The 13,070-nt window shown below is 39.2% G+C and overlaps 1 protein-coding gene across 1 annotated transcript; it reads right to left on the bottom strand.

The window, feature by feature from the left end:
* Positions 1-902: 902 nt before the first annotated feature.
* LOC145864096 (granzyme B-like) lies at positions 903-8,897 on the bottom strand. The gene is made up of 4 exons (XM_082969245.1): positions 8,821-8,897; positions 8,556-8,691; positions 8,019-8,332; positions 903-7,936 (listed from the first exon to the last, which is right to left on the bottom strand). The coding sequence occupies exons 1-4, from the start codon at positions 8,895-8,897 to the stop codon at positions 7,678-7,680; spliced, it is 786 nt and encodes a 261-aa protein (XP_082825371.1). The 3' UTR covers positions 903-7,677.
* Between the last annotated feature and the right edge of the window lie 4,173 nt (positions 8,898-13,070).

Genomic DNA, 13,070 nt, shown 5'->3' with positions numbered 1-13,070 from the left:
TGTGTTCGAGGTTTCATGATGCTTATCTGTAAACCGAAGTAGATCATTTTAAGATTGTTCCCAATCTAACATCTCTGGAGAGACCTGAAAATAGCTGTGCTGCAACGCTCCCAATCCAACCTGACAGAGGAGATCTGCAGAGAAGATTGGGAGAATAGAGGTGTGCCAAGCTTGTAGCATCATACCCAAGAAGACTTGAGGCTGTAATCGCTTCCAAACGTGCTTCAACGAAGTACTGAGTAAAGTGTCTGAATACTAATGTAAATGGGATATTTGTGTTTTTAATTAACACATTTGCAAAAGTTTCTAAAAAACAGTTTTGCTTTGTCATCATGGGGTATTGTGTGAAGATTGATGAGGGGGAAAAAACAATTTAATCCATTTTAGAATAAGGCTGTAACGTAACAAAGTCAAGAGTGTCTCAATACTTTCTGAATGCACTGTAAAAGTCTGCTAATGATATAATACCAGAGAAAACTGCAATCCAGATATGCTGTAAATCTACACTGAGCTGTATGGTGTGTATTCTGGGGCCATTCTTATAAAGGCTTAATTTGAATCCAGCTGTCTCTATAGCTATTACCAGAGGGATGGGGACCTGTATCCATGATCTTGACCAGATAGATCACCTGCAGAGATGGAAAACCTTATATTTCACCAGGGATGTAAACAGGGTTTGAGTTTTACTGAGGTCTGGAAGGACATAGTTTTACTGCCTTTCTATTCAATAAAAACACATTCAAATGCTATTTGTAGAACAGCAAAAACAATTAAAAATGACCCCAGCCATTATTGCCTTGGCTGCTGTAGGTTCATTCACCTCAGTCCATCTACAAACACACAGCATATTAGTGTCATAATTGTTGAAGCCATGTTGAAGAGACCAAACTCCATGCGGAATGTGGATACTCATCTTTTAATATAATTAAGTAAAGTATACACAGAAAACAATAAACACTCACGACAGGCTACTTACGGACAAAATGAATAGCAGTGTTAACTCAACCACCCACAACCCCAAGTGACAAACATACTCCTAATTATATGACTCCCAATCAGGAACAACGATAACCAGCTGTCCCTGATCGGGAGCCACACAGACCCACATAGAAATACAACACCCAGAACACACATACACAGACATACTCTGCCACGTCCTGACCAAAACTACACAACAACACCCTCTGCTGGTCAGGACGTGACAATTAGCTATACAATTGTAATGTTATACTCCTGAAAGGGGGAAATCTGATGAATTATTCACACTGACATGTAGGATCAGCAACGAAATGAAAATGTAGGACATTTTTAGAACTGTATTGTTTGCATGTTGATAGCATTTTAATGTCGGACTATAGGAAGATAGGTCCTGTGGAGATGTTCATATTCAAACATACAGTGGTTGTATTTTAATGTCGGCCTATAGGGAAGATAGGTCCTGTGGAGATGTTCATATTGAAACATATCTTCTTTTTAAAAAGTTTGATAAGATTAGTACAGCTTTTCTCAAGGGACCATTACATGGTCACCTACCCCAAGTCTGGGAGCCACGGTACTAACCAATCTCTCTGCTTGCTTACTTTCTCTTTCCGTCTCCTCTGCTTCGTCCTGCATGCATTGCAGCCTGCCTCAGCCTCACAACTGAGTGCCACATGACTGTCTGTCTCAGTAGCCTACGCTCTGTAAAAAAGCGTTATTATGAGAACTTAGTGTCATATTTTTTGCTCCTGCTGAGGTAGGCTCTGTTTAACATTAGCTTCTTACTTCATCCTTCTAGCTGGCTAAGTAATACTATCCAGAGCCCTTCAATGTTACTGCAATAGAAGTCTCTGCTGCCAGCTAGTCACCTGACTGACTGGCATATCTACGTTTGAATTATTTTTTTTTTTTTTACATTTTAGTCATTTAGCAGATGCTCTTATCCAGAGCGACTTACAGCAGTGAATGCATACATTTCATTTCATACAAGAGTCATTTTTTGTTTGTTTGGGGGATGTCTGTAGACACGGCAGGAGACGCGGACGGTTTTAAATGGCCTTTTGACCGGCATCTCGCAAATACGCTGTCAGCAGAGCCGACTGAGCTGTGACCATTTGAGAGAGTGGTGAATGTGCTGTTAAAAAGCAAGTCCCAGAGGCAATCAAGGATGCAGGCAAACATAATGCACAAACCACTGTTCATGATTCCACTCTTTCGCAAAGAGGCAGGCGGTAATAGAACTCAGTCAGATCTATAATATATGCGTTCTGAGATTTGATCAATGCTGGGAGAAATAGCCTATTTAGATGTTGAAGTGTAATTGATTTTCTTTATTGTGTACAAAATAAATACTGTATTTTTATTATTATCTGCAATTTAGAAAAAATGACAGAGGTCTTGACTAGAGGTCGGCCGATTATGATTTTTGAAAGCCGATACTGATACCGATTATTGGAGGGCCAAAAAAGCCTATACCGATTAATCGTCCGATTTTTATATATATTTATTTTTGTAATAATGACAATTACAACAACACTGAATGAACACTTTTATTTTAACTTAATATAATACATAAATAAAATCTATTTAGTCTCAAATAAATAATGAAACATTCAATTTGGTTTAAATAATGCAAAAACACAGTGTTGGAGAAGAAAGTAAAAGTGCAATATGTGCAATGTAAAAAAGCTAACGTTTAAGTTCCTTGCTCAGAGCATTAGAACATATGAAAGCTGGTTGTTCCTTTTAACATGAGTCTTCAATAATCCCAGTTAAGAAGTTTTAGGCTGTCGTTATTATAGGAATTATAGGACTATTTCTCTCTATACCATTTGTATTTCGTATACACTACCTTTGACTATTGGATGTTCTCATAGGCACTAAAGTATTGCCAGCCTAATCTCGGGAGTTGATAGGCTCGAAGTCATAAACAGCGCTGTGCTTCATGCATTGCAAAGAGCTGCTGGCAAACGCAGGAAAGTGCGGTTTGAATGAATGCTTAAGAGCCTGCTGCTGCCTACCACCGCTCAGTCAGACTGCTCTATCAAATATCAAATCATAGACTTATTTATAATATAATAAACCCACAGAAATACGAGCCTTCGGTCATTAATATGGTCTAATCCGGAAACTATCATTTCGAAAACAAAACATTTATTCTTTCAGTGTAATACGGAACCGTTCCGTATTTGATCGAACGGGTTGCAACCCTAAGTCTAAATATTACTGTTACATTGCACAACCTTCAATGTTATGTCATAATTATGTAAAATTCTGGCAAATTAATTACGGTCTTTGTTAGGAAGAAATGGTCTTCACACAGTTCGCAACGAGCCTGGCGGCCCAAACTGCTGCATATACTCTGACGCTGCTTGAACTGAATGCAAGAGAAGTGACACAATTTCCCTAGTTAATATTGCCTGCTAACATGGATTTCTTTTAACTAAATATGCAGGTTTAAAAAAATATACTTGTGTATTGATTTTACGAAAGGCATTGATGTTTATGGTAAGGTACATTGGTGCAACGACTGTGTTTATTTCGTGAATGCGAAAAATAAAACCTTTTTTTTTATTTTTGCCTGTTTTGCTTTTGACATATCAGTTTGCAAACAATGCAAACACACATTTATTGAAAAATAAAGCCACACAAACATGGTCTCTTTTTTGCTTCCTTGAGTAAGCCAGCTCCAAAATGCAGGTGTTTCAGCCTAGCTCAGTTCTTTTTGTGGTGGAGGGGCAGCCAGTGTAAAATACAGAGCGTAGGGGTTTGCAAACTTCTCTAATTGTGCCGTGATTGGCTCAGTATCCTGTCACTCATGGGGACACTACGTCACCACAGGCAGCATTAGATAACATTATTTATATATCATGATGTTTTGATAAGAATGTTGTCACATGGAATGTGGGGTTTGTTGTCACTATCAACTCCATTATAACCATATCGTTCCGGAACATTGCCACTATATAATGAATCCCTATATAGGGAAAAGGATGCCATTTGGGAAGCAGACACATGTCTCCCCATGTTCCTAATAACCAGTATTATGGTGTCTCTGTCACTAGCCAGCCACTCTGATAGAAGAAATATAGCCTTTGAGGACTATACTGTGCTGTCATGTACACTTCAAATACTCAAGATTAGCCATCCTGTGTGTGGTGCACGTACCCACTATGAACCCTCCTGCAGGTATGGTAGTATAGAAATGCAATGTGGTTGTGTTTCCCTCTGGTGGTTAAGTTAAGTAAGTGAGGTGGAGGAGCAGAGTTTAATTGAGTGAATGATTTGAGTCTCAGTTGTGTAGCCTGAGGAGATTGTGTGAAAGTGCAGAGGATTTGGATGAGGTTTTTCCTCCATGTTAATGCTGGATCAAACTTTCATTTCCTTAGGTTGTTCTCGTTGTTTCTTCATATTATTCTAATCATTATTTTCAGCATATTTGTTTTATTTATGATCCTGTATCTGTGTAGTCATGTTATTATTTCATATTATGGATATTTATGATTATTTTCAAAAGTTTTAAATCTTATTTAATTTTGTACTATCAGATATTGGCCTAACATTAAAAAAAAAATAGATATACAGGTTTAAATGAGAACACTTAATTTCCATGGTACTCACTCACTCACTCACTTCCATGGTACCCACTCACTATATATTAAACATAATGGGTCAATTGTAACCACTGATGGCCACTAGATTATCACCAGCTGGTCTCTCATTAAACCATCAACACCCTGAAAATCCCCCTCACAGCTGATTTCAATAGCAACCATCATCCGCCAATGATTTACCGCTCCTAAATTAACGTGGATGTCGGGTTTATCGTTTAGTCCTGATAGCAACAAAGGTTTTTTCAAGATGATTTTGCCCTCTGGTGGGTGTTATCATTTCTACTTTAGCAGATTAAGGGCAGATTAAGGGCAACAGCACCTCTTCAACCTCAGGAGGCTGAAGAAATTTGGCTTGTCACCTAAAACCCTCACAAACTTTTAGAGAAGCACAATTGAGAGCATCCTGTCTGGCTGCATCACCGCCTGGTATGGCAACTGCACCGCCCACAACCGCAGGGCTCTCCAGAGGGTGGTGCGGTCTGCACAACGCATCACCGGGGGCAAACTACCTGCCCTCCAGGACACCTACAGCACCCGATGTCACAGGAAGGCCAGAAAGATTGTCAAGGATAACAACCACCTGAGTCACCCCGCTGTCATCCAGATGGCGAGGTCAGTACAGGTGCATCAAAGCTGGGACAGAGAGACTGAAAAACAACTTCTATCCCAAGGCCATCAGATTGTTACTGTAAACAGTCATTACTAGAGAGGCTTACATACACAGACTTCAAATCATTGGCCACTTTAATAAATGGAATACTAGTCACTTGCATTACTAATGTCATATGCATACACTGTATTCTATACTATCTACTGTATCTCAGTCTATGCCGCTCCATTACTCATCTCATATGTATATACTGTATTCTATACTATCTACTGTATCTCAGTCTATGCCGCTCTGACATTGCTTGTCCATATGTTTATATTAATATTAATTCCATTCCTTTACTTAGATCTGTGTGGATTAGGTATTTGTTGTGAAATTGTTAGATATTACTTGTTAGATATTGCTGCACTGTTCGGAACTAGATGAACAAGCATTTTGCTACACCTGCAATAACATCTGCTAAACACGTGAATGTGATAAATCACATTTGATTTGATTGATGACCGAAATAAAAATGTTTGATCCATTTTAGAATAAGGCTGTAACGTAACAAAATGTGGAAATAGTTCAAGGGGTCTGAAATACTTTTCTGAATGCACTGTATGTGGTAATATGTAATCTTAGGTGAGTACATGGGGAGATATATCTCTGCAGATGATCTGGTCAAAATCACTGATACAAGTCCCACTCCACCCTCTGGTGGTATGGATAGCTTGTTATTATGTAGATTCAAATAAAGGTCCTATCTATTGTCATGACGTGGCCCTGGGTATAGATCGTGGCATCCCCCCCCCCCCCTCTCTCTCTCTCTCCCCTGCACCCAGGTTCTGTTATCTCAGGTTGTACATTCCTGGAGGAGACTCTCTCTCCCCAGGCCATGCAGAAAGAGACACATAGATAGAACAAAGGATTTCACATGGCGAACTCCTAAATCCCCAAAATGGGGATTTGAAACAAAATGTCCACTGTGGGAATGGTCCGTGGATACTTAAGGGACGGGTATGACGAGTGTGTTTTATTTGGTGACCTCAGAGAGGACAGGAAAAACACATTATTATATTTCTGAATATGTACATTTCTCAATTATGGGGTTTGTATCTTATTGTTGTATAAAATGAATGAGTAAAGATTAAACTATTTGTGAAATTATGTAAGGTGACAACTGGGTGAAAGTGTTGTGGTCAGATGAGACCAAAATGGAGCTCTTTGGCATCAACTCAACTCGCCGTGTTTGGAGGAGGAATGCTGCCTTTGATGCCAAGAACACCATTCCCACCGTCAAACACGGAGGTGGAAACATTATGCTTTGGGGGTGTTTTTCTGCTAAGGGGACAGGACAACTTCACCGCATCAAAGGGACGATGGACGGGGCAATGTACCGTCAAATCTTGGGTGAGAACCTCCTTCCCTCAGCCAGGGCATTGAAAATGGGTCGTGGATGGGTATTCCAGCATGACAATGACCCATAACACACGGTCAAGGCAACAAATGAGTGGCTCAAGAAGAAGCACATTAAGGTCCTGGAGTGGCCTAGCCAGTCTCCAGACCTTAATCCCATAGAAAATCTGTGGAGGGAGTTGACGGTTCGAGTTGCCAAACGTCAGCCTCGAAACTATAATGACTTGGAGAAGATCTGCAAAGAGGAGTGGGACAAAATCCCTCCTGAGATGTGTGCAAACCTGGTGGCCAACTACAAGAAACGTCTGACCTCTGTGATTGCCAACAAGGGTTTTGCCACCAAGTACTAAGTCATGTTTTGCAGAGGGGTCAAATACTTATTTCCCTCATTAAAATGCAAATCATTTTATAACATTTTTGACATGCATTTTTCTGGATTTTTTTGTTGTTATTCTGTCTCTCACTGTTCAAATAAACCTACCTTTAAAATTATAGACTGATCATTTCTTTGTCAGTGGGCAAACGTACAAAATCAGCAGGGGATCAAATACTTTTCCCCCTCACTGTATATTGATTGCAATTATTCCCGAATGAGCGAGCGTTCATGAGCAAAGGTTTAGCATTTCAATTAATATGATTATAGCAGTACTGTGTGTAGTGTTGAAACAGTTGATAATATACCGAGCTATTCCTGTAGAAACAGTACAAGTCCCTTCACATTACATTTTGTTGAATTAGTAAAAGCAACAATACCTGGTGCCACATTCTTGTTCTTGGAAATAAGAAGTCCCCTGAATCTCCCTGGGAAAAGGTACACACCCACACACACACACACACACACACACACACACACACAAATTAAAAAAATATATATTTTAAATGTATTTTTTTTCCGTATAGTTTGTATTAATGCTGTGGGCGAACCCAATTGACCAGGAAGTGTAAGGCATTATTATTGGTATCCTTTGGGAAATTGTGGTTCAAATACATACAGGATAATTGTGTAGGAATTTATTTATTAAAGTTGAATAAATACGGTGATGTTAGTACACTATAATCAATGTACTTCCTGGTCCCTTATTCCTGCTTGTTTAAAGACATGTTGGCACCATATCCATGCAACACCTCTTTAATCCAGGGCATAAAGAAAGGGATTTTCATGTACACATGAGGATATTGGGAATCATCACATCTCTCAGGATAATTAAAAGCAACGATACCCTGTGCTTTGTTGTTACAAATAAGAGGTCCCCCTGAATCTCCCTGGAACACAGAACAACAGGAATTAGAGAAAAGAGATACAGAAGTGTGATTGTGAAAGGAGAATAAGTGAACACTTCAAAGGCTATTTTAGTGTTCCAGTACAGTAATGATACACAGAAATAAACACTGCTTATCTGATCAACTAAAATCTGTACTGGTTGTCCTCTACTATTACTATAATCATTTGATCCAAATTCAATTTAGTTGCCTGACAAAATGCTTTCCCTCCGGTAGTACGAGTGCACATCATTTGTTTTTTGTCAAAGTATTTCTGCCACACGCTCTTGCATTCAGAGTTATCCTCCAACGTCACTGCCACTTCCATCAAAACGCCAGAACCCTGTTTGTTGTTTGAGATAGTCTTGCCCCAACCAGCAACAGAGCATTTGGGGGATGCTGGGATATGTTCATCCTCCTTTGGGAGTCCAATGACCGTCACATACTCGGTTAGACGAGCTGTGGTCTTTAACTATAAGAGGAAAATAAATAAAATAAAATGAGATAAAGTTATTATATTCTATTTGTATAATTCAGAATAAACCTTGAATAAACTGTATAAACATTCATGTCAGTGAAGATAATAAGTATCAATTGAATGCATTTCTTATAAGGCCCTGCATTCTTTTAAAGTTTATACAAAATAAGTACTATATACTGTAGAAATGAGACATTAGGGTTGTCTTGAAGATTACCTTCAGTAGCAAGATGTCATAACTGATCTGCGTTATATTCTCATGTAAGGGATGCCGATGACATTGTGACACCTGAATATTTTGACAACTCTTCTTGAAGTCATGGGCTCCAAACAACACCATTAAAGGATAAGCACTAACAGAAAATCAAAAAGGGTCGCAAGACATAGAATTAAATAGAAGAAGTCCTCAAGAGACGTAACAAGATGCAACAAAACATACCGCATCTGGATTAATTTGTTGTCTATGACAAAGAAAGACTCACTTCTTTAAGCAGTGTGCTGAAGTCAGGACAAAGTCCTCCCGGATGAGCAGGTGAGATGGAGTGGAAATATCACACATTATAAGTTGGTTGTAAGTGGCCTCAGATGATTCATACCAAAAAGCACATTTTATAACAAAGTACACCATCCGTATGTCTCTTTAGAATGTAATTCATGTCCCTAACCTGTCAGGACCTCAACAGGATCAAGAACATTAGAAATGCTTCTCTTACTATACAATTCAACCAATAACCTTGCTTACTACTTCACTGAGCACTTTGTTATGAAGAAAATACGTTTTGACACAAATGTAACATCTAACTTGCGGTTTGTAGTCGTAAATCCCAGGTTGCACAGCTGTAATACACGATGGGTATAGTGTGGGCAGAGATTTTTCTTCTGACCAATTAGGTGAGTTTATGGCCTTTTCCTCCGACCAATCACGTGAGCGTATTGCCTTTTCTTCTGACCAATCACGTGAGGTGTTGTCTCTCTATATATAGGCCTACCTCCTTTACAACCCCCACCTCCCTCCTTCCACACCCCTCCCTCCATACCCACACACACAGTGAAATGGCGCCATGGTCTTGCAGATTATTCATACTGAAAGTGAAAGCTGAGGAAAGGTGAGCTGGAGTGGAAATATCACTCATTTTAAAACCTATTACATCTAGACGTTCCACTAGCGGAACACCTGCTCCAATATCCAATGATAGGCGTGGCGCGAATTACAATTTCCTCAAAAATCCCCAAACTTCCATTTCTCAAACATATGACTATTTTACACCATTTTAAAGACAAGTCTCTCCTTTATCTAACCACACTGTCCGGTTTCAAAAAGGCTTTACAGCGAAAGCAAAACATTAGATTATGTCAGCAGAGTACCCAGCCAGAAATAATCAGACACCCATTTTTCAAGCTAGCATATAATGTCACAAAAAACAAAACCACAGCTAAATGCAGCACTAACCTTTGATGATCTTCATCAGATGACACGCCTAGGACATTATGTTATACAATACATGCATGTTTTGTTCAATCAAGTTCATATTTATATCAAAAACCAGCTTTTTACATTAGCATGTGACGTTCAGAACTAGCATTCCCACCAAACACTTCCGGTGAACTTACTAAATTACTCACGATAAACGTTCACAAAAAACATAACAATTATTTTAAGAATTATAGATACAGAACTCCTTTATGCAATCGAGGTGTCCGATTTTAAAATAGCTTTTCGGTGAAAGCACATTTTGCAATATTCTCAGTAGATAGCTCGCCATCACAGGCTAGCTATTTAGACACCAACCAAGTTTGACCCTCACCAAACTCAGATTTACTATGAGAAAAATTGGATTACCTTTGCTGTTCTTCATCAGAATGCACTCCCAGGCCTTCTACTTCAATAACAAATGTTGGTTTGGTTCAAAATAATCCATAGTTATATCCAAATAGCGGCGTTTTGTTCGTGCGTTCAAGACACTATCCAAGGGTGACGAAGGGTTACGCGCCCGACGCGTTTCGTGACAAAAAAATTCTAAATATTCCATTACCGTACTTCGAAGCATGTCAACCGCTGTTAAAAATCAATTTTTATTTTTCTCGTAAAAAAGCGATAATATTCCGACCGGGAGTCGTTTTTTCGTTCAAAGACGAAAGAATAAAAACATGGTGTCGCCTCGTGCACGCGCCTCCAGTCTCTGTTCTCTGATCGACCACTATCTAAATGCACTAGTGTTTTTCAGCCAGGGCCTGCAAAGACATCATTCAGCTTTTTGCCGCCTTCTGAGAGCCTATGGGAGCCGTAAGAAATGTCACTTTACAGCAGAGATCCCCTGTTTTGGATAGAGATGATCAAGAAGGCCAAGAAATGGTCAGAGAAGGCGCTTCCTGTTTGGAATCTTCTCAGGTTTTGGCCTGCCAAATGAGTTCTGTTATACTCACAGACACCATTCAAACAGTTTTAGAAACTTTGGAGTGTTTTCTATCCAAAGCTAATAATTATATGCATATTCTAGTTTCTGGGCAGGAGTAATAATCAGATTAAATCGGGTACGTTGTTTATCCGGCCGTGAAAATACTGCCCCCTATCCATAACAGGTTTTTTATTTTTTATTTTTTATTTCACCTTTATTTAACTAGGTAGGCAAGTTGAGAACAAGTTCTCATTTACAATTGCGACCTGGCCAAGATAAAGCAAAGCAGTTCGACAACACACAAAAACACAGAGTTACACATGGAGTAAAACAACATACAATCAATGATGCAGTAGAAGAAAAAAAATAAGACTATATACAATGTGAGCAAATGATGTGAGATAAGGGAGGTAAAGGCAAAAAAGGCCATGGTGGCAAAGTAAATAAAGTATAGCAAGTAAAACACTGGAATGGTAGATTTGTAGTTTGAAGAAAGTTCAAAGTTCAAATATAAATAATATGGTGCAAAGGAGCAAAATAAATAAAATAAATAAATACAGTAGGGGAAGAGGTAGTAGTTTGGGCTAAATTATAGATGGGCTATGTACAGGTGCAGTGATCTGGGAGCTGCTCTGATAGCTGGTGCTTAACCTCTATGGGCTAGGTGGGACGCAAGCGTCCCACCCGTGGTGCACTCCATAAACAGCAGGTGCATTTCAAGAGCGGCAAATTTGAATCCAAATAAATGTCAAAATTCAAATTTTTCAAACATACAACTATTTTACACCCTTTGAAAGATAAACATCTCCTTAATCTAACCACGTTTTACGATTTCAAAAAGGTTTTACGGCGAAAGCATAAATTTAGAGTATGTTAGGACAGTACATTTACAAGAGTTGTGTGTAATGTTTTGTCAATTCAAAGACAGGGTCACCAAAACCATAAAACCAGCTAAAATGATGCACTAACCTTTTACAATCTCCATCAGATGACACTCCTAGGACATTATGTTAGACAATGCATGCATTTCTAGTTCTATCAAGTTCATATTTATATCCAAAAACAGCGTTTTACTATGGCATTGATGTTGAGGAAATCGTTTCCCTCCAATAACCGGCAGTCAAGTCAGCACCACAAATTAAATAATTAAAATTAGAAAACATTGGTAAAATATTATATTGTCATTTAAAGAATTATAGATTTAAATCTCTTGAACGCAATCAACTTGCCAGATTTAAAAATAACCTTACTGGGAAATCACACTTTGCAATAATCTGAGCACCACGCCCAGAAAAATACGCGTTGCGATACAGACTCGCCGTCATGTTGGGGAGATCTAAAATCGAAAATACTATGTAAATAATCCATTACCTTTGATTCTCTTCATCAGATGTCACTTCCAGGTATCACAGGTCCATAACGAATGTAGTTTTGTTCAAAAAAGCTCATCATTTATGTCCAAAAATCTCCGTCTTGTTAGCACATGATCTAAGCCCGCCGGACTTCACTTCATGAACGAGGGGAAAAAATATATTTACGTTCGTTCAAACATGTCAAACGTTGTATAGCATAAATCATTAGGGCCTTTTTTAACCAGAACATGAATAATATTCAAGGTGGACGAATGCATTCTCTTTTATAACGTATTGGAACGAGGGTACCCAACATGAACTCGCGCGCCAGGTGTCTAATGGGCCATCATCGTTCCATGGCTCTTGTTCGGTCAGATCTCCCTCCAGAAGACTCAAAACACTTTGTAAAGGCTGGTGACATCTAGTGGAAGCAATAGGAAGTGCCAAAATATTCCTCAGCCCCTGTGTTTTTCAATGGCATAGGTTTAAAGGTAATACAACACATCAGGTATCCACTTCCTGTCAGAAAATGTCTCAGGGTTTTGCCTGCCAAATGAGTTCTGTTATACTCACAGACACCATTCAAACAGTTTTAGAAACTTTAGGGTGGTTTCTATACATATATAATAAGTATATGCATATTCTAGTTACTGGGTAGGATTAGTAACCAGATTAAATCGGGTACATTTTTTTATCCAGCCGTGCAAATACTGCCCCCTAGCCCCAACAGGTTAAAGCTAGTGAGGGAGATAAGTGTTTCCAGTTTCAGAGATTTTTGTAGTTCGTTCCAGTCATTGGCAGCAGAGAACTGGAAGGAGAGACGACCAAAGGAGAAGTTGGCTTTAGGGGTGACCAGAGAGATATACCTGCTGGAGCGCGTGCTACAGGTGGGTGCTGCTATGGTGACCAGTGAGCGGAGATAAGGGGGGACTTTACCTAGCCGGGTCTTGTAGATGACCTGGAGCCAATGTGTTTGGCGACGAT

Source organism: Salmo salar, chromosome 25 (genome assembly GCF_965601325.2).
Source record: "Salmo salar chromosome 25, fSalSal1, whole genome shotgun sequence".
In the NCBI taxonomy this organism is placed as follows: Eukaryota; Metazoa; Chordata; class Actinopteri; order Salmoniformes; family Salmonidae; genus Salmo; species Salmo salar.
This window is presented reverse-complemented; position numbering and strand designations above follow the sequence as displayed.

What these genes read in the sequence shown, in the direction of transcription:
- LOC145864096 (XM_082969245.1), bottom strand. Translation starts at nt 8,897, where the DNA reads ATGTGTGATATTTCCACTCCATCTCACCTGCTCATCCGGGAGGACTTT. An exon ending in ATGACATCTTGCTACTGAAG is followed by an intron (nt 8,333 to 8,555) that starts GTAATCTTCAAG and finishes TTCCTCTTATAG; the next exon opens with TTAAAGACCACAGCTCGTCT. An exon ending in GTAATAGTAGAGGACAACCA is followed by an intron (nt 7,937 to 8,018) that starts GTACAGATTTTA and finishes TAGCCTTTGAAG; the next exon opens with TGTTCACTTATTCTCCTTTC.